A 21619-nucleotide genomic window follows, 5' to 3' on the forward strand; every position below is an offset into this window, starting at 1 on the left:
TGTTTTCCTCTTAGACCAGCAACATCCACAGCAGTGGCTCTGATGTGTCAAAGCTAATCTATAAATTTGAAGGATGATGAAGCTGGAGATCCTCAATTTTTGTACTGATCTGTGGTTTGAAGTTTTCGAAGTCTGTTGCAGTGATCACACCCATTGTCAGCAGTGCAGTGTATTGCACAAGAATGTGACTACTGTTCAGTCTTTTTATCAGTTTCTTCCCATACTTCCCCCTCGATTTTCAGCTCGTGTTTCATCACGTTATAATACCCAGGTTGTCAGTTACCTGCTGTGTGTGAACTAGCATGTTTTGTGGTTTCATTTTGTACTGGCTGATGCTGGAAATGTTTCAGCGCCATGCAAACTGAAATCCAGGTTTATGGTTGTGGTGCTGTTTCAAGCCTGTTGGTTCATTAGCTGTGATGTGTTACTGCGGGTCGAAACATGACATTTATAGCAAAGCTCTGTGTTGTAAAATTTCATTACGGTAACTTCATGTTACTTTTTATGGCTTTTTCTAAATGTGTGCTTCCACTTTCTAAACTTAAACCTTAACCACGAGGAACTGAATCCTCAGAACGGTCAAAGGCACTGACCTCTTCTAGGATTGTTCCTCTGTGTTGGCAGCCAACAAACTTTATATACGTTCACTCTGTGTATGGCACATGCATGGACCACATCTTCCTCACCATTCACTACTACACTACCCATAATGCATGAGCGCTGTTGCTTCCTGCCGGTCAGGGCAGACAGAATAGATGAAGAATACCGATGAGAAGAAAACGACAGCTCTGCAGGTGTAGTGAAATAATTAAAACTTGCTGCAGTAGGTGCAGATGACAGGAAACATGCTGATAAAGGGCTTTTTCTCTCTGACGACTTATCTCTCTTTCCATTTCTCTTCAGTCATTTATCTTTCTGTACCCCCTTTACCTAAGTTCACTTTCTTTTTCTTCTCCTCTGTCTATGTTTCATTCAGTCCCTCCTTCATTCTGCCCATCCAACACTCTGCCTGTCATGCAGTGGTACTAACCAGTGACGGCTGAGAGACGGTGTTTGAAACTGAAACCCTCTCATTACCTCGGACTCTCTCAGTGGTTCTCATCCCGACTGTGTTGTGGATCAATTTGGCAAAGCTTAACTCCTGGATGATCAAAATGAGGCACGCTAAATTATTTGATGCTAAGAATTTTACTCCAGACTTCCAGCAAATACAATACATTGTCATATCTGTAGAGAAAAGTAGTATTAATTTCATTTTAATTTACTTTCCAGTATCAGCTAAGCTCTCTGATGTCTCTCCACAGCTCAGCAGTTGAGAACCACTGATGAATTCAAGTCTGTTTACAACACCTGAACCTGGTTTATCCAGAACATGAAAAGACTCAATCACATGGAAACTTACCCTGCTGTTTGCGAAACATTGTGGAATCTTCTCATTGCATCTTAATGAAGTTTGTGTGTGTTTTTGTTTTCACGTCTTGAATATGCATCTGGTCTGGAAACTTCACTAAATGTCAGTGGTGTCAGTATTTCATTCACCTGAACCCCCCCCCCCCCCCCCCCCCCCTCATATCCTGGGCCGAGATAAACCAGTTTTCACTGTAAAGCACTAAATGTTTCCCTGATGATGACCATACGTCTCACATGTCTGACCATGAGGACATCAAATCCTAGAATAATAGAAGTAAATCAAGTCTAGATGTAAAGAGTAAAGATTCCAGGTGTTTCAGTAGCAGCAGAGTACATCAATATTGTTTTGTTTTGTCTCTGCTCACCTCTTCTTCTTCTCTCCTCTCCAGGCATGTGGCGACCCCAAGGCTAAGCCCTCCTACCTTGTCGATAAGAACTTGGAGTCTGCGGTTAAATTTATTGTCAGGAAGTTTCCTGCTGTGGAGACACGGAACAATAACGTAAGTTCGCCTGCATGTCCTGTATGTCTGCCATGTGTTTGAATGGTATGGAGAGAAAGAGAATGACAGAGTGTACTTGGTCATATATTCACAATTTGAATCTGGGCGGTAGGTTTATTTTTCTGTATGCAGTTTTTGGAAAATGGTCACATGAACCTTGGTTCTTATTTTTCACTAGAAGTTGCAGGTGTGGCTGAGCAGGTCTGGAAAATGTATAGAAAATACTAGTTGCACTGCATAATGTAATTAAGGTAACAAATTATGCAGCAGTTATTGAAAAGAAAAGAGAAATCCAACAAATTATTCATATTATGAATTTCGAGTGAAATAGCTTGTCAGGTAGAATGATAAGTTCTGTAAAAGTTATATAATTGGGCAGTGAAATTGTAAAAATAACAGAAGCTACTAATGATTATTTTAAAGTATCAATCACAATGTCCATTACCGAATATATAAGTAATCAATCAAGTACTGTGAAATGCAATAAGTTAACCAAAAGCTCTTTAGTATTTTTTCAAATTAAACTAAGAATTAATAAATGAGTACAAGTACTGTTAAAAGCCACAAGCTCACAGTACTGAAATATGCTCATTTTTGGACAGATTCAACCAAAAAATGTCAAAAAGTGTGTGTGTGTGTGTGTGTGTGTGTGTGTGTGTGTGTCGGTTGAGTGAACTAAACTCAGTCATTGCTCATCAAATGTGTCTCAGCTTTAATTGTTAGCTTAGCTCATAGCTTTTGGCCTCTGTGTTTATGTGAAACTGTCATTTAGCAAACAGCTTTGTGTGAGTGTGTGTGTGACTGTGTGTGTGTGTGACGGTGTGTGTGTGATTGTGTGTCCAGCTAACTGCTTTATTCAGTATAACCGTGCCAAAATTGTCTCTTATGTTGTTTTCTGCTTTGTTTCTGTGTTTGTTTGTGTTCTGCATGCTAAACTTGGCTTATTCCGGACTTGTGCTTTTTGGTAAGTTTTTGTATCTAAGTTTTTGTAACTTTTGTATTTTAGTTGACGTACTTCAGTTTTGTAACAATGTAATTTTTTTGTACCTGTTTTTAAAGCTGGTTTGGAGTGCGTTTTGCTTTGCTCTGCTTTTTCTCCCTCCTCTCCTCGCTGCTGGCAGCATTTTTTTACTTTCTATCCTTCATCCACTGAGTGATTGTGTGGCTGGTTGAACGACCTGGTTTGCCGGCTGGCTGACTGCGAGTTGGTTAGATGGCTGGCTGGCTGTTTGAGTGACAGGCTGACTGCCTGCACTAAGGAGTGTTACTGAGCAGATACCAATTTGTTGTCTGTCAGTTGACTGTATCTTCAGTTATATTTTAACGATGGTCGACCAGTTTCTCGACAGGTCTGAGGCCTCTGTCAGTTACCAGTGACAAGAGGAGCATTATAGACAAATTGGCCAATCAACATTCAGGAAGACGGGCAAAAAGCCCTCTATTATCACCTGTTCAAATCTTTTCAAGATTAAAACAATAATCGTTCTTTGGGTCAAGGTGACAAAGGTTTTAACTTCTTAGTGCAGCAGCAGTGTCACACACTCTTCACACTTTTTCCACTTGATCTCTCACAGTTGCACTGGTTAAATTACAGTTTTGACTTGAAGTACACACGCGGCTTTGGGGCTGGGTTAAATTTACATACAGTATGCTTCAGTCATTTCTGTCATGTAAATAGAAGCTGCTTCTTACTATCTACAGATAGAGCTTTTGGTTTTCCAGCTTGTTAAAAGATTGATGCGACAATCTTTTCAAACTGAGTTTATTTTAAAGTTGGGCGTTTTTTAAAAACACACATTGCGTCCACAGCGTAACTTTTCCAGACATCAACAGGTACAGAAAAAGGTTTTGTCCTTGAATTCCCTGTCTCACTTCTGTCTTTAAACTCATGAATCCTTAAAAATGCAATTAAGATAATATTGGGTGGACCGTCTGGCTTTGCTTTGATAGTCAGATTTTACTTTGGTCAGACATTTTTATTAAGTTCTTTGTGAACTTTAAACATAAGCTACCCCCAGCTTTTTATTCTCATTCTGTTTCCAAACATAAACTTATTAATTTTTCAAAAGTTGGGGGGAAAAAAAACACATTTCAAATTAAGTAAATGGGATAATAAAAAGAAACAACGTCACTGCATTAACCCACTCACACTTAGATATCTGTGAGTGAGTTTTCCTGTATGTAAACAAATATACAAATGAAGGAAATGTCCTACCAAAGTAAAAGTTTTAAAGCAAGGTCTCTTTTGATATATCTTTGTATCTAGTTATGTCTGTTTCTCCCTCTTTTAGTTTTACTTGCTCCAATTTCACTGAATTCTTCAGCGCCGCCTTCTCACTTACATCATTTTTATCTTCATTTAGTCAAAATTAAGAGAGGCATTTGAACAAGATACAATAAACTGTATTGATCCCTGAAGGCAAACTTATTAATTAGTCATTTAAGATTTCTTTGGTTACATGTGTCAGAATAACTGATATGAAGATGTTTCTCAATCTAGTTTTTAAAAGATGTCATGTGGTAAGAAGTTATTTTCCAAATTGGGTTGAACCTGAGCCAGAATTTAGATGAGGACATCTGGTTTATGTGTTAATTTTAGATGCTTTAAGACTTTGAACCCCTGTCATATCGTAGTTGCTGGCTGAATATGTAGTAAATTAGTGTAACATCTGCATGAAGCAACTCTGCGGCACAAAATCGAGCCACAGGTGCCAAGAGTGATTTGTCAGCTCAGCCTTAAAGCAGCGAAACATGCAGAGAAACAAGATTTTAAAGGCAGACATTGTACCTACAAAAAGCCAAAAGGAGAGATACAGTAAGTTATGACAACGGTCAGAGTTTACGTATATATATATTTATATATATATGTATATATTTAAAGGCCATCATAGATGCTGTAAATTGTCGATTATGTCATAACTTTTTCTAACTGTGTGCCCTCTGCTGCGTTTACAGCAACAGCTGGCTCAGCTGCAGAAGGAAAAGTCAGAGATTCTCAAGAACCTGGCTCTCTACTATTTTACCTTCGTAGATGTTATGGAATTCAAAGTAAGAAAACACACACACACACACGTATACACTAACGTATGCTGTGAAGGATTATATGGTGTTAATTCTTATCCTTTATCAACAGGACCATGTGTGTGAGCTGCTGAACACCATCGACGCCTGCCAGGTCTTCTTTGATATTGTAAGTGAATCAAGTGCAACATACAAGCACTTATTCAACTGTTGCTCTCATCTTCTCCACAATAACAAAGACATATTTTTAAGGTGAATGTCAAGAAAATATCTCTTTCCTCTCCTGTCAGACGGTGAACTTTGACCTCACCAAGAACTACCTGGACCTGGTGGTGACGTACACTACACTGATGACGATACTGTCTCGCATAGAGGAGAGGAAAGCCATCATAGGACTGTACAACTACGCCCACGAGATGACACATGGAGCCAGGTGACTGAACGCTACAGACAGACAGACAGATGCAACCGAGAAATTCTCTGAACCATCCATGTGTTTAATGGTTTCCATAGTAACAGTGGTATTGTGTGTATGTGTGTGTTAGTGACCGGGAGTACCCCAGGCTGGGCCAGATGATCGTGGATTACGAGAACCCCTTGAAGAAGATGATGGAGGAGTTTGTTCCGCATGGAAAGGTGCGAGAACTGTTTTAATGTTCAGTGGTGTATAAACTGTTGTGCTCTTTCCAGACTGAACCTGCCAATATCAGAAAGAAAGAAATAAATAATAAATAAATAAATAAATAAATAAATAATAGAGGCATTCATTCATTTATAAAAATGTAACAAATGGATATTTATTCATTCCTATTTTCTTCTTAAATGTATTTATTGATTTACATATTGATTTGAGAAATAAATACGTAAATCTTAATGTAAATACATAAATATAAATAAGAACAAAGTGATTAAATAAATGGAAAATTTAATGGCAAAGTGAATAAATAGTTTAATTAATACAAAGGTAAATAAATACAGTGACGAATTACAGCACAAATATCCACTTATGTCACATTTTATAAATTCATTAAAGCCTACATTTATTTCAACTTTATTTTTGGTGCATTTAATGGCATATTAATTAATTTATTGAGCCATTTATATGTTTCTTTATACATTTCTGATTTTGGCAGGTGCAGTCCTCCATATCCTGGCATCGAAATGAGCAAACATTATATAATCATGATCAAAACATGCGATCAACATCGGGTAAAATAGATAAAATGACAATACACATTGATTGTTGTTGGTATAAAGGAATTCTGTAACTTAATTGCATTTATAATAACAATTTGGATTTGATGATAAAATAAACATTTGGTTTAGGTAACTTGAAAGTGGCAGAAAGGTGGTTGAATATTTTTAACCCTGTCAATAGATTCAATCTGGTTTCTACCGAGGCACGGTTGCCATAGCACCTGTAGTGCCACTTTTAGATCCGTCAGTCAGAGGAGAACAATCTCCGGCTCTGTGACTGTGAGCTGAAATATCGACTGACTTCAAGGGGAAAATAAAGTACTGTGGGGAAACTTGTTTATGCAGCTGCTTTTCGTTTGCACAGACTGATGCAATACAGTGATACATGTATCCGAGTGTCAGACAGCTCACTGTACACAGTTACAATCATTTGACTCATATGTCGTTCTCACAACCTTGTGAGACTATGTTAGGAAAAACTTTATAATTTGTTCTTCTTGCTCCTCTACCCTGCCTTTCTCTTTCTTCTTTCCCTCCTCCTGTTTCTCTCTCTTCATCCCTTCTTTCTCCTCCAGTCCCTGTCAGATGCTTTGATCAGTCTTCAGATGGTCTATCCCAGGAGGAATCTGTCCGCTGACCAGTGGAGGAACGCCCAGCTGCTCTCTCTCATCTCGGCTCCCTCCACCATGCTTAATCCTGCACAGTCGGACACTGTTAGTATGACGACGACTGCAGAGAAACGACTAAATTAATATCTGTGATCCTGATTCTAAGTCACAGTGTCTGATCTAAGGAGAAAAATGTTAAATTGAATCATGTTTGCTCATCTCTGTCTTTAGATGCCATGTGAATACCTCTCACTGGACACAATGGAGAAGTGGATTGTTTGTAAGTACTGTAGAAACAGAGATTCGGACCTTCAGTGTTCATGTCAGGTCCTGTTTATTCAGTCATATATTCCTCTCTCCTCTCTGTCTCCAGTTGGTTTCATCCTGTGTCACTCGGTGCTGAACAGCGATGCAGCAGCGTTGTCTCTGTGGAAGCTGGCTCTGCAGAGCTCCACCTGCCTCTGTCTGTTCAGGGATGAAGTTTTCCACATCCACAAGGCCGCAGAGGACCTGTTTGTGAACATCAGAGGGTGAGAGCATCTAAAGGAGATGACGTACATGAGCAGACAATCTGTCTTTGTTTAAGTCATTTGTTTTACATGAAAATCTTAAATATTCCTAGGTCAGAGCTTCTGAAATGTGTGAGAGAGATCATTTTTCACTGTTTCGTACCTTTGGACTGTTGTCTAGATCACACAGAATTTACAGATGTCTCTTGTGATTCAATATTTCCCAGCAGCTTTACATTAAACCATTTAGAGTGCTGCAGGAATCACGTATTTTTGTAGGCTAACCAGGAAGTTAGCATCGCCTTGGTTCCCTCGCAAAGAGCCGATGGGATTTTTCCTTTTAGATTATTGCAATATAAATAGGATCTGTTGTAAACAAAAGCTTTTGATACTTAAACATTTAGTACAGCAAGATAATCGATTAATAATTCACAGATGAACACCACCTCTATGATTTTTTTTTTTAAGCATTAATGCAATAGCCAGAAGCAAAAGCTATCGTTATTTCAGGCATATAACAAAAAATCCATTGACTTCAAGATAAGGTACCAGAGGTGCAAAAATGCAAACACACTTCATGGTTTTTAGGACTCATTCCTGTAGCAGTCTGTTCTCAGATAGCAGAAAACCACATCACAGACATGCATACTCTATAATAAATTCTCTGTTTGTTTTTGCTCTTTTAACTCGTCCTTGCTTCTTGTGTGTTTTCCAGATACAACAAACGCATCAACGACATCAGGGAGTGTAAGGAACAGGCCCTGTCTCATGCGTACGTACACAATCTGTTCACTAATCCCCTTTTTCGTATTCCTTTTTGTTCCTTCACACAAACCATACTTCACATTTTCTGAATATTTCAGTGCCCACGTTTTCGTTTTATTCATTTATTCCTTTTCCTTTCTTTCTACTTCCCAACTTAAACTATCATTTCAACTCTGCCTGTAGCCTTAAGTTTCTCCTTAAGGGAGTTTCAAACAGAAACATCACCTTCTTATCTTTATCCTCATTCAGTTTTTCCCTCCTGTTCCTGTTCCTCCCCGCTTTGTCTCCCCGGCTGTCTCAACTCTGCTTTTATCCTCATTACTTATTCCGTCTTCCCCTTTCATCTTCATTCTCATTCTTCTGCCGTCACTGTCATCTGCTTACTTTTGTCCTCCTCGCAGGATCGTCCTGAAAGTGTCAAAATACCGTTTAATCACGATGCTGGTTTGTTTTTGATATTCTGCTCTGACTTCCTCTGTCTCCCTGCAGAGGCTCCATGCACCGAGAGAGACGCAAGTTTCTGCGATCAGCTCTGAAGGAGTTGGCCACTGTTTTAGCCGATCAGCCTGGACTGCTGGGTCCAAAGGTAAACGCACATTACCACCTTAAACAGTGAAATAACACCTTAAATAACCCTGGAGTCAGTTTTAGAGGAGTTGGATGAGCAGTACTAAATAACTATCGTGGATAAGTAATAGCTTATTAATACCATATTGACTTAAATATTAAAATACAAATATAAGATAATTTGGCACGATCAAATAAAATAACTAGTCTTTCAGTTAGGCTCTAAAGAAGGAGATTGTTATGATGGGTGGGATTGTAATGACCTAGTGTATCATAACAAAACTGCCTTAAAACACTAAAATACCACCTTAAGTAGCCTTTAGTTCCTCAGTTCAGCTACCAAGGAGTCCAAACTCCTGTTTTTACTTTACAACACTGAACAGAAATAACAATAATATCTTACAATTATGGTTAAATGTTTTATACACATCCATACAGTAAAAATGTTTATTAATTCTTCTTTTTTCGGAGCAAGAAACAGGAAGTAATGAACTTAACACCTTTCGAAATAAAAGCTTTTGGAGAATTTCAGACAATTTTGTTATTTAAGTCACAAAAACATGACAAACTGAAAAGTTTGGGCTGTGATTGAAGCTAATGACTGTTGCTAACGTCCATGTCTCCTCTGTTTGTCCCGCTACCTATGTGTTCGCTATCGTGGCCCTATATTAATTTAATTTAATTCGTTCTACTTAATTAAATCAGATCTTGTCGAGATTTAAATCAATTTCTACAAGTGGGCAGCATCAGGACATTGTTATAGTAATAGCTACAAACAAGATAAACAGATTAAGATAACTTTCATGTGCTGAAAGAATAATATCCAATTGAATACCACCTTAAATGTTAAAATCTTCAACTTAATATCCCTCAATTGTCACTCATCTCTCTTCTGCTGGAGTGAGATCTTGTGTGGACGAATGGAAACTACTGTAACATACAGCCCAGCCTTTAAATATTACAATATGACCTTAAATAATGCTGCATAAGTTTCACAGTTTCTTAGGACTGACAGATTTTACCGCCGTAAACTCTGTAACTTCCTCAGGCCAGATGGAGACCCTCATTAATGTATAACTGAATATATTCGCTCAGCCTGACTGACTCTATAAACATATTCCATATTTTGTTCAGAGACTGTGAGAATACTGTTGCTGCCAACTGCTTTTGGTTATTAATCTTGGGGATTTTTTTGACATTTACGTTTCTTTACTTCTCTCCATATCTCTCTATTTCTGCCTCTTTCTGTCCCGCCAGGCCTTATTCGTGTTCATGGCGTTGTCATTTGCCCGTGACGAGATCATCTGGCTGCTTCGACACGCAGACAACATCCAGAAGAAAAGCACAGACGACTTCATCGACAAGTACGCAAACATACACATCTACACTTTCGGCTGCTTGTGTTGCTTTAGTTCTGGGTCTGATCGTGTGTTGTGTTTTGCAGACACATAGCAGAGTTGATCTTCTACATGGAGGAGCTCAGAGCTCACGTCAGGAAGTACGGCCCTGTGATGCAGCGATACTACGTCCAGTACCTGTCCGGCTTTGATGCCGTGGTGCTGAATGAACTGGTGCAGGTATGAACACACTTCAGATATTCCCTCAAACAAATACACTGCCCACCGTGTCTTAATCTTTAGATCGATTTGATTGATACGTATGTGAAGGTAGCGTTTTTTTACACTACTCTTGTCTTTTCTAACCAGTTTTCTATCTTGTCTTTGTCTGACAGAACCTGTCTGTGTGTCCAGAGGACGAGTCTATAATCATGTCTTCATTTGTCAACACTATGACCTCTCTCAGTGTCAAACAAGGTAAAGGTATCGATTCTTGTACCGTCAAAACATAAAGTAGTGATAACAGGATAAATATGCAGTAGTGTTACAAACTGATGAGCAGTCAGGAACCAGAGTTTTAATGATGTGTGTGATTTTCATTGAATGCTGGTGTTTTTGTGTTTCAGTGGAGGATGGAGAGGTGTTTGACTTCAGAGGCATGAGGCTGGACTGGTTCAGACTGCAGGTGTGAAAACGGATCTTGTCCTTTTAAAGTCTGTTAAAACATTTATCTAAAGGAGTGAGGGGATACTTGGAGAGAAACATTACTATGGCACTGCTGGTCAATACAAACAAAAGATCTCTACCTTCATACTTCTTCCCACTGTCCTCCTCTCTGCAGGCCTACACCAGCGTCTCTAAAGCCAGTCTTGGTATTGCCGATCACAAGGAGCTCGGTAAAATGATGAACACCATCATCTTCCACACAAAGATGGTGGACTCTCTGGTGGAGATGCTGGTGGAGACGTCAGACTTGTCGATTTTCTGGTGAGACTCAGACGATTAAAATTTTTGCCATGACGTAAAATAATTTCAAGTATACGTACATAAATCCTTCATTTTCTCTGTCTCCTGTAGCTTCTACAGCCGTGCATTTGAAAAGATGTTCCAGCAGTGTTTGGAGCTTCCCTCCCAGAGCCGACACTCCATCTGCTTCCCTCTGCTCTGCACACACTTCATGTCCTGCACACACGAGCTCTGTCCTGAGGAGGTAAATACACATGCGGATACAGTTACGTTATCTTCTACTTACATTCATATTCGTAACATGTCAAACGATTTGCCCAACAACAGTTTTATTGCTGTTAAATGATGTCATGTTGATAACTAATGACTTTTTACTTTTCCTCCTCCACAGCGTCACCACATAGGGGATCGAAGCCTGTCGTTGTGTAACATGTTTCTGGATGAGATGGCCAAGCAGGCCAGAAACCTGATCACTGACATCTGCACTGAACAATGTACACTTAGCGACCAGGTACGAACACACACACACACACACACACACACACAGCCAATTTAAAGAACTACTGTAGTTTGACATTTAGAGAATAAAGGTATTCACTGTCTTACCAAGAGGTGGATGTGAAGATCGATACCCGTCTCTTATTTTTATGGTTATTAAAAGTCTAAAGGCGGCAGCTAGTTAGCCTAGCTTAGCATAAAAATGGAAACCGGTGGAAACGGTAAGCCTGGCTCTGTCTAATTGTTATCCCGACCAGCACGTCGAAAGCTCCTTTTTTTTTCTGGAGGGTTATGTGCTGGACTATTTTTTTTTTTTTTGGCTCTGAGCAGTTGCCAGGCAACCAACAGACTGTCCAGTGAGTTACTGGTCCCAGCTGAGACATATTCTGAGAGTGTTATTGATCAGATATGAGAGTGGCATTGATCTTTTCAGCTCACTCTCCGCCAGAGAACGAATAACTACATTTCCCAAAAATGTCAAACTATTCCTTTAAGACTAAACGCGTCAGGAGCGCCATGCTCTGAATGTCTAACATCAGCAGTCTGTGAGAAGATGAAGTTGAGGGTGACAGCAGATATCGCATGTCCTCAAGTTATGAGAGCTAAATACAAAAGTAATGTGGCCTAGAATATTATTATTGATTAGATTAAGTGCACAGAAAGTCCTGCAAGTTTTCTTGAACAAACAAACTTCTTCTAAAAACAGAAACACATCGCTATTTGTACCCGTTGCATAATATTACACGCTGTCACAATAATGTTGTGAGTCTTTGTTGATGCATGTTGTTTAAAGCATCTTAAATTCATCTCTATAAGTTGCCAGGTTCACGTCCTTCTTTTAATAAAAGCTACTGTTCTAAGAACATCATCCGGACCGTGAATAATCGGTCTTTCTCCGTCTCTTGTTTATCCCTGCCTGCCTCATTCTTTCCTCTCTTCGCTGTCCGTCTCTCATCTTCTACTTTTCTGTGTCGCAGCTGCTTCCTAAGCACTGTGCGAAAACCATCAGCCAGGCCGTGAACAAGAAGAGCAAGAAGGCGACGGGGAAGAAGGGCGAGCCGGAGAGAGAGAAACCAGGAGTGGAGAGCATGAGGAAGAACAGACTACTGGTCACCAAGTGAGTCGAATGAGCAGAAGCACGAAAAACGGCAGAAATAGACTAAATTAAAATACTTATCTCCTTCCCCTTTCTTTTTTTCTTGTGTCTCTTGAGTAATTACTGTTGCGCCTGTCATAATTATTAATAATAGTTTTTATTGTTGGCTGAATTCCCATTAAACCTCCGTCTATGTTTTGCAGTAGTAATGATTCTCATATAAACGGCTCAGTTTGTTGATGCATCATCGTTTTGTTCATATTGAATCAAGCTGTTGTTGTTTTACGCTCCTCAGTGTTCTTATCACTATTTCCCACATGTGTCTGGCTTCTGTTTAGGAAGTGGAGGTTTTAACATCGTCACTTCTCCTCCATTTTTATTATTTTTGTTATATTCTACTTTGTTTGTTTACTGTTTTTCTCCACTGCATGTTGTTGCTTAACGACCTGCCCTAGTTTCCCTACACAGGTCGTTAAGGGATTCATCATTTCTTATCGATCCTCTTTGATCTTGCTGTTTTCTCTTTCCTCCCTCAGTCTGGATAAACTGCACACAGCGTTATCTGAACTCTGCTTCTCCATCAACTACGTTCCCAACCTGGCAGTCTGGGAGCACACATTTACACCGAGAGAGTACCTCACCTCGCACCTGGAGATCCGATTTACCAAGTAAATAAAACACACGCAGATAAATCACAAGAACTCGACGTTAAAGCTTATTTTTGTTCGTCCTTGTTTATGGTCCTCTCCGTCTAAGGTTAATACACTTTGAGACATTTATCTTTGCAAATATAGAGAAAGCAAAGGTCACAGTTGGTGCTTTAAACAACTTTTAAAAGCATGCTGGAAACAAGTGATCGGAAAGGAAATAAGACCTTTGAAGGTGGCATCTACTAGAGATTAGAAAAACAAAACTGAGGAGATGTTTATTTTTTCTCGTTTATGTGAGAAGGATGTCAGCTGTTTCCTCTGCACGTTGTTGGTAGCTCCCATTTTAATGAGATTGTGACATTTTAAATATTATTTTACTAAATCTACCTCTATCTGTCTCTAGGTCCATAGTGGGGATGACCATGTACAACCAGGCTACTCAGGAGATAGCCAAGCCCAGTGAGCTGCTGACCAGCGTCAGAGCCTACATGACGGTGCTCCAGTCCATAGAGAACTACGTCACCATCGACATCACCCGGGTCTTCAACAACGTCCTCCTGCAGCAGACGCAGCACCTGGACAGCCACGGGGAGCCCACCATCACCAGTCTGTACACAAACTGGTACGTCTGCTGGAGTCCTGTGACCTAAAGAATATACAGTAATCCAAAGTACAGAGGTGGCAAAAGTACAAAGAGTCTGGTAAAAGTACTGATTCAACTTTTTGACAGGCTCTGAAATGTACTCAAAGTATAAAAAGTTTTTAAAAAGTAAAAACATCAGACAGTAAAGAGGAGAGGAAGTATAATTTCCACATGGGATTATACATTGTATTTGTACAGGCTGTGTCGGTATAAAGGTATTATTGTAATCTGATACTTTAAAGTGTAGACAGTAAACAATGTGTCCTTGGAGCCCGTGTCCACAGATTGAAACACTTTTATTAAAACGCCAATAAAATTCTCTGTACAGAAGGACAGAGTCTTTTATTGTTGCAGGAAATCCTGTCGCAGCACAAACAACGAACGAACCAGACTTTGCTTGTTTTATCACATTTTATCACATTGTTGTTCTTGCATTTTCATTAAACACATCATTATTAAAAACCAAACATGAAAACAAAAACAATCAAAATAGGTTTAGCAGCAGCTCACTCAGCTTACAGATCTGCTGATGGGATTTGCTGTTAGCAGAAGAAATCCCTCCAGATGGATTAAAATCCCATTTAGCAACATAATTACACATTTATTCATGAAAGTCACGCGTGGTTTTAGAAATCAGAAAAGGTGATACTCCTAACATGTCACCGCTACTGACAAAGTATTTTGTTTGTGCCTGCGCAGGTACCTGGAGACGTTGCTCCGTCAGGTCAGCAACGGACACATCGCCTACTTCCCCGCCATGAAGGCCTTCGTCAACCTGCCCACAGAGAACGAGCTGACTTTCAACGCTGAGGAATACTCTGACATCTCTGGTACGAACACATACACATTAGCTGTGTTTTTGAATATAGCTGATGAATATTGTGCAGAAATTGACAGTTAAATATCTGCAAAATATCTGTTGAATTATGTTTGTTTGTTTGTTTGTATTTTGTTGTAATTTTATGATGTGTGTGCACAGAGATGCGTTCACTGTCGGAGCTGTTGGGTCCGTACGGGATGAAGTTCCTCAGCGAGAGTCTGATGTGGCACATCTCATCACAGGTCGCTGAGCTGAAGGTATAAATACATAACTACTCTCCAGTGGTGGTGGACGGAGTATTAAGCTCCTTAACTTAAGTAAAAGTCATTACTTGGAGACTAGAAGTACAATATTTCCTTAGTAGTGTAGTGAGAGTACAAGTAGAAAGAAGCATGAAGAGAAAATACTCAAGTACAATGCTACAAAGAATTTATAGATATTATTGAAGGATAATTCTACTACATAAGCAAGAAGTCACACTTTGATCCACTGCTAACATGTCTGCATGTTTGTCTCCATGTAGAAACTGGTGGTAGAAAACATGGAGGTGTTGACCCAGATGAGGACGAGCTTTGACAAACCAGAACACATGGCCGCCCTCTTCAAGAAACTCACCTGTGAGGACACACTTACACGAACACCTGTACACGTACACATACATAGTATCGTTTCACACACTACTGATTTAATATCGATTTGATTATGAACTGCGGTGCAATGATTTACCAACCGACCGGTCAGACTGACACTTGACATATCTTTCCTGTGTTTGTGTGCGTGTAGCTGTGGACAGTGTGTTGAAGAGGATGACCATCATTGGCGTCATCTTGTCCTTCCGCTCGCTGGCTCAGGAGGCTCTGAGAGATGTAAGACACAAACACCACAAACACACTGTTGTTGGAGAGTGAACTATTGAAATCACAGTGACTAACAGCCGTTTATGAAGTTCATGAACATGTTTTATTTAACTTTAAATACACAACGAAAAAGAGACGTCTTGTACGGAAATATTCTTGAAGGATTGCCATGCCAACTACTTTTTCGTAGATTTAATGAGCTGCCAAAGTATATGGAGTAAGATACAGCAGACTGCAGTTTTAACTGCTTTTACTGTCAAATAATTTACATAAATATGTACTTTAATTATTTATAAGATCTCTGCAGGAACATTTCATGATCAGCTGATGGATTAAATAGAAGTTTAACTGTTGAAATCATCATAAAAATCAATATATTATTCGCCAGACAGACGTATGAGGGTTCGCTTTAACCAATCCAAATATAAAAGCACCATAAATGTCTTATTTTTTTTAGTATTTTCAATTTATTTCCTGCTGAGCACTAAAACTGGACTGTCTCCTTCTCCAGGTGTTATCCTGTCACATTCCTTTCCTGGTCAGTTCTGTGGAGGACTTCAAGGACCACATTCCCAGGGAGACAGACATGAAGGTAAAACACACTTACAGACTTCTACACCTGATGGTAGTGTTACGTTATGTCCTCCTGCCTCATGTTCATACATGAATTTGTCTGTTTCCAGGTGGCCATGAATGTCTACGAGCTGTCGTCAGCAGCAGGTCTACCCTGTGAGATCGACCCGGCTCTGGTGGTGGCTCTGTCCTCGCAAAAAAGTGGTAAGACACACAGATCCTTCAGCTCTTTATGTAAATCTGACGTCAGTTTAACACGTTGGTATCATCTCTTCATAATCACTGTTGTCACATTAATGTAAAAGTCACGACTGCACTCCTCACAGGTCGGACCCGTAACATTTAGTTCAGTACAGAACAAATCTGACTTGAAATCCCTTTTGATTCACGTAAAGGCTCCAGCAGGACAAGGTTAAACACGCCCGAAGAGAGATTCAATGCACGTCTTGTTCCGCCGTCAAAGCTCACAGTTGTCAAAGACTGTGAAAGGCGTCGACGAGCTTCCCATCTCAAATATAAAGGCTATTTTTCCCTCTTACAATAATAAACTCGCAAAAGTCTCTGCTGGTGTGTTCAATATTCGTTTGTGTACTTAATGCTTGTGTACTGGATGATATAAAAACAGGCTGTGAGTAAACACAACGCACACTTCCTCGCTATCGTGACCCTTTTCCTTCGCTCATGTTATAAACATCCTGTCACGTCTAAATAAAGCTAAAGGGAACATTAATGTATTGTCGCCTTTGTCTGATAAACAAAATGGCAGCGATGTTACGTAATCCAACTCTGAAACTGTCTGCGCAGAGAACATCAGTCCAGAGGAGGAGTATAAGATCGCCTGTCTGCTGATGGTGTTTGTGGCCGTTTCCTTGCCAACGCTGGCTAGCAACGTGATGTCACAGTACAGCCCCGCCATCGAAGGTAAGACACCGTGCTGTTCTGCTATTCACAGATTATTTACCAGAGCCGATAAACTGAAGTTGCTAAGGAGTGAGACATATCGCTTCTTTCCGATCTCTGACGAGTTGCACGTGCTAAGACCACACGGAAGCTACAAACAACAGTTACTTCTTTAATGTCTTTAACTTCAGTATCCGACTGAACGATGTTCAAGCGTGGCTTGACAGAGACGTACGGAAAGATAACCACAAACCAGCAGCACTCGGCTTCAACACACTTTATTGCATCAGGCCGGAAAAGGAGAGTAAATGAACGCTTTCACCCAGTTGTTGTGTTCACATAACAGCTGATCTGAGGCAAAATCTGTGGCGACTGCAGCGTCAAACTCTATAATATGTATTCACATTGATGTTAGCGGCTGTAGGTGGGTTTTTTTAGCCAGTGTGAAAGGGATGTAGCCCTCAAGAACCCAAGCAGTCTCCCAGCGTTTTCTGCTCCTGTCACATTTTCACTCACTGTGACTCATTTGTCAGCCCTATATATAAGTTCTGCTCCTCTATGGAAACGGCACAATCATGGCGAGAAGCACGGTGGGAACTCAGAACTGTCTTTTGTGCAGTATGACACAGCTATAATGCCATAAATCATAAGTAAGATAAAGTGTTGCCAACAATACATACTGAGATATTTCCAATTTTACTTACGAACTTGCTTGTCTGCCCCCATCTGTTGCCGCTCAGCCAGACTTGTTTACTTCCTGAGAGTTAAATTTCGATCTCCTGACTGTATGCTGTAGATCAGTTCCCCCAGTTTATTAGAAAACTGCAAAACATGGTTAAATTACTGTATCTGTGCTGCAAATGGAGTAGTCTAATTCTGCATCATTACTTCCCCTTGTTTTCACCTGTAATAACTCCTTTATATAACTAGTGAAAATAACAATCCGGATGTTGTTTCGTGGAGGCAGTTCAGAGCCTGCGAGCAGTGCAGGAGGAAACACCAGGAAACATAATTTACTGCATCGGTGGCACGAGAGCGTTCTGCATGCAAATGATCTCGACCTTGTGCCCTGGGATTGATTCATTTGTGTGCACCGGAGCCGTATCATCGTCTTTATTATGAACACTTTTTAAATGCTCAATCCATTTTTAAAGGTCAGTTTACTCAGTGTGAACTGTTTAACTTTATTTGTTGGATGTTTTTCAGTAAAAAAAAAAAAGCATTCATTCATTTAGATGAAGCTGATATTCAGTCCAATAGAGACACACTCGTCGGTATCAAAGAGATTTGTCACTCAAGGATGAATTATCGAGACGTTCTCCTCCTAACAACCTTGAAATGAAAGGCGCCATTGTTATTAAGGGACATTTGAAGAGCGTAATGAGTTGTAATGGGCTCCCCCATTGTTAGTATGCAGACTGCACATTGGCCAGCGATTGGTTTTCCGACAGCACATCTCAATCCGAGGCGGCAGTGAGTCACGCCGACCATTTTGTGAACTTAAAATTCAAGCACATGTTTTATTCTCACGCACACACACATAATGGCAGCACGAAATACAGAAAAAATGAAATTCAGGTTTTTATTATTCTGCATAATTTCTCTGCTGTGAGAGTCTTAAACAACCTCACGTGTCGGGAATTAAACCAGTTAATTGATCTTCAATTACAGATGATGTCTTCATCTTCCTCTGACTAATAATGTGTGTTTGCTGCCCCCTACAGGCCACTGCAACAACATCCACTGCCTGGCCAAAGCCATCAACCAGATCGCTGCTGCTCTCTTCACCATCCACAAGGGGAGCATAGAGGACCGCCTGAAGGAGTTCCTGGCTGTAAGATGAAAAGACATTTTGTCATTGACTTATGATTAGAGGACATGTGAGACCTTTTTATTTGCAATGCTTCAGTTTTTATTAAAAAGGGCAGAGTTTATGGGGAGATAACCAAAAAAAAAACCCAGTTAGACTCCAGATGGGGACAATTTTTTTGCATATCTCCCCTCCTGTGTCACCATAGCAGCTGATAAAAACATCAAACATGGATGAGAAAAGAAAAAAGCAATTTATTTGATACAAAAGAAAAGGTACCTTCGTCCGCAATAAACTGCCATGTCACTGTGATTCATTTGCAGTCGTGTCACATCCTCTTTAATAGATTTGCATAAATGTAGGTGATGGAAACAGACTGACTGATTCGTGGTTTATTTTGCTGAAAACATTTCTGACAAAATAACAAATGAAACAATTTGTTCTTCACTGACACGTTTTTCTCTCCGTGTCTTTCTGTGCAGCTGGCCTCGTCCAGCCTGTTGAAGATCGGCCAGGAGACGGACAAGATGACGACGCGTAACAGAGAATCTGTCTACCTGCTGCTGGACATGGTGAGAGAGAATGAATGAAGGCGCCTTTACAGCAGAAGTTTGGTTCATGTGGTGCCAATCAGAATCCATCTGAATGTACAGGGCCTTCAAACAGCCTGATTCTGGGGACATTTCTCTACAAACTAATGTTGCAGGAGTTCTTATATTCTTGTTTCTAACTGTAGTCGACCTAATTTGTGGGATTTAAGAAACACTTCTTCGACTGGAGGCCCGTGGGCCAAATGCCGCCCTTTAACAACCTCACTCGCGCCCCTTTGATCATCTTGTTAGAAGGCCTATTGGCCCGTTCATTAATTATATCTGTTGAGAAGCACAGAAATGTTCTTGTTTCATTAAAAACTTTTAACTCGGCCTGTCTAACCAGAATGGGATCGTTAAGGTCCGGCCCCTTGGTACTGCACTTATTTTTCAAATCTGGCCCTTTTTTTAAAAAGTAGCCAAATAGGCCTCTTTATTATGTATTAAATGATTGTATAACATGATATTAGGCTGTGAAGTACACATTTAAAATGTCATTTTACTGTCTTTCGGTCTCTGAAGTTTGTTTTGTCTTTACTGACGTCCTCTTTGAGGATCTCCAGGACAACTGATGTTGACTCAAACAAAAATATGAGTAAAATTTGTCTTCAGAAGTTGACAGCTTGTCGACAGAGTTAGATTCTCCTAACTCCTCGTCTCTGTGGAGGATTTCCTTCTCGGGGGTTTGTTGTTTGTTTTTCTGTGCGGCTCATCTATATCCATTTTCCTCAGCTGTTGACACAGCTGGAGTGCCACTGTTTACAGAACATCGCGTCGTTATCATTATAGTAATCGTTGCAGTGATTGTTGCTGTTGTGAATATTTCTCTTGCCTAACTGTCTTGTGTTTTGTCTGCTGCGTTTCAGATTGTGCAGGAGTCGCCCTTCCTCACCATGGACCTGCTGGAGTCCTGCTTCCCCTACGTCCTGCTGCGAAACGCCTACCACGCTGTCTACAAACAGAGCATCAGCGCTAACGCATAGACGCACGCCGACGGCCTGCCGCACTGTCTACCATCAGAGAGCGTCGGCGCTCGTATATAGACGCACACACACTATCAAATACACACTAACGGCAAACACTAAACACAAACTAAACACACTAAACTATGCCTACAAAACGTCAGTGTGTGACACGCTGATTTAAACAATTCAACTCTAAACGCAGAACAAATACACAAAATGCCAAAAGAACATAAAAAACACAGACAATAAAACACTGAAATTAGACAAATATGAAACAGACACACACACACTAGCTGGATGAAGTTGGGGGATCAGTGTCTTTATTTTAATCATTGTACTTTTCCATGCTGTTGCCAGGGACCATAACCATAGCAACACATAATATACCATATGTTCGGTTGGTATAAAAGAACAAAAATATAAATATATAGTATATATATAGTTGACACTAAAATATTATTTTCTTTTCGTTCTTTTTTTCTTTTTTCGTTTTTGTTTTTTCGATGAAAGATTTGAGATTTTTAGTGGCCAGCTGACGACTTCTATGTGGTGGTGATGGATTTGGATGCTTAACTTTTGGGGAATGCAAACGGTTCTGATGATGTGATGTGGGTTTATTTTATTTTTCTCTGCTTTTATTGAGGAGGGTGGGTGAGGATTTCCTTGTTGATAATGAAAGACATGTTGCTTGTTAATGTAAGTTTACACTCATAAAACACACACTGACAGACATCCTGAGCAGATATAAAACGACATACACACTAAAAATATCTCGACATTTCATAGTAAAAGAAACACAAGCAGACACAAACACATTTGTATAACATGGTGATGTTTTCTTTCTTTTTTCAAGCTAGTCGTAACATGAACTTTTTGTGGGTAAAGATATAATATCTGTATTCTACTTTGATGTGAACTGAACTCGTCTGTTTTTAATGTTTATGTTTTGTTATTTTTATGATGACGACAATGATGATGACGATTTGCCAAATGTGTTGACACTAAAAACATTGTGTATCAGGGCGTGGAAGTGGTGGAGTGTTTGGGTTATTAATGGGTGAAATGCTGTTTTGTTGTTTGGACGGTTTTGGACCATAGACGTTCTTGGAAATAATCCGCCTGACTCTGCGGCAGCTCGGTTAACAGAAGAACTTTTACAGTGGGAACAAATGTTAAAAAAAGAAATGTACTGCAGTGGTTCTACGGTGTCGGCACGGAGCTGCCAGAATTATTCCTCACAGCTGTTGAGTAAAGGTCCAGTAGGTGCTACTATTTTTCTCTAATGGTTCCGAGTAGAAATGAACAAGCCAGTGCAACATATAATTTATATGATCTTT

General features: G+C 39.9%; 1 protein-coding gene across 2 annotated transcripts in view; it reads left to right on the forward strand.

Moving 5' to 3' along the window:
- Window positions 1-21305, forward strand: part of nckap1 (NCK-associated protein 1) — a 33530-nt gene extending 12225 nt beyond the window's left edge. The window contains exons 2-31 of one of the 2 annotated variants that reach the window (XM_073481352.1): window positions 1800-1910; window positions 4872-4958; window positions 5044-5100; window positions 5222-5364; window positions 5477-5567; window positions 6704-6841; window positions 6968-7016; window positions 7110-7266; window positions 7961-8017; window positions 8500-8596; window positions 9835-9941; window positions 10022-10154; window positions 10310-10391; window positions 10541-10599; window positions 10756-10901; window positions 10992-11124; window positions 11272-11391; window positions 12356-12495; window positions 13011-13142; window positions 13528-13746; window positions 14467-14597; window positions 14747-14844; window positions 15111-15204; window positions 15371-15453; window positions 15956-16036; window positions 16128-16221; window positions 16822-16938; window positions 18642-18751; window positions 19210-19299; window positions 20184-21305. In XM_073481352.1, the coding sequence (XP_073337453.1) occupies window positions 1800-1910; window positions 4872-4958; window positions 5044-5100; window positions 5222-5364; window positions 5477-5567; window positions 6704-6841; window positions 6968-7016; window positions 7110-7266; window positions 7961-8017; window positions 8500-8596; window positions 9835-9941; window positions 10022-10154; window positions 10310-10391; window positions 10541-10599; window positions 10756-10901; window positions 10992-11124; window positions 11272-11391; window positions 12356-12495; window positions 13011-13142; window positions 13528-13746; window positions 14467-14597; window positions 14747-14844; window positions 15111-15204; window positions 15371-15453; window positions 15956-16036; window positions 16128-16221; window positions 16822-16938; window positions 18642-18751; window positions 19210-19299; window positions 20184-20300 (3273 nt within the window). In that variant the 3' untranslated portion in view covers window positions 20301-21305. Of the gene's footprint in view, window positions 1-1799; window positions 1911-4865; window positions 4959-5043; window positions 5101-5221; window positions 5365-5476; window positions 5568-6703; window positions 6842-6967; window positions 7017-7109; window positions 7267-7960; window positions 8018-8499; window positions 8597-9834; window positions 9942-10021; window positions 10155-10309; window positions 10392-10540; window positions 10600-10755; window positions 10902-10991; window positions 11125-11271; window positions 11392-12355; window positions 12496-13010; window positions 13143-13527; window positions 13747-14466; window positions 14598-14746; window positions 14845-15110; window positions 15205-15370; window positions 15454-15955; window positions 16037-16127; window positions 16222-16821; window positions 16939-18641; window positions 18752-19209; window positions 19300-20183 lie in introns of both variants that reach the window. The other variant, XM_073481351.1, reaches the window with a different exon arrangement.
- Window positions 21306-21619: the final 314 nt, after the last annotated feature.

This window comes from Pagrus major, chromosome 15 (genome assembly GCF_040436345.1).
Source record: "Pagrus major chromosome 15, Pma_NU_1.0".
Lineage (NCBI taxonomy): Eukaryota > Metazoa > Chordata > Actinopteri > Spariformes > Sparidae > Pagrus > Pagrus major.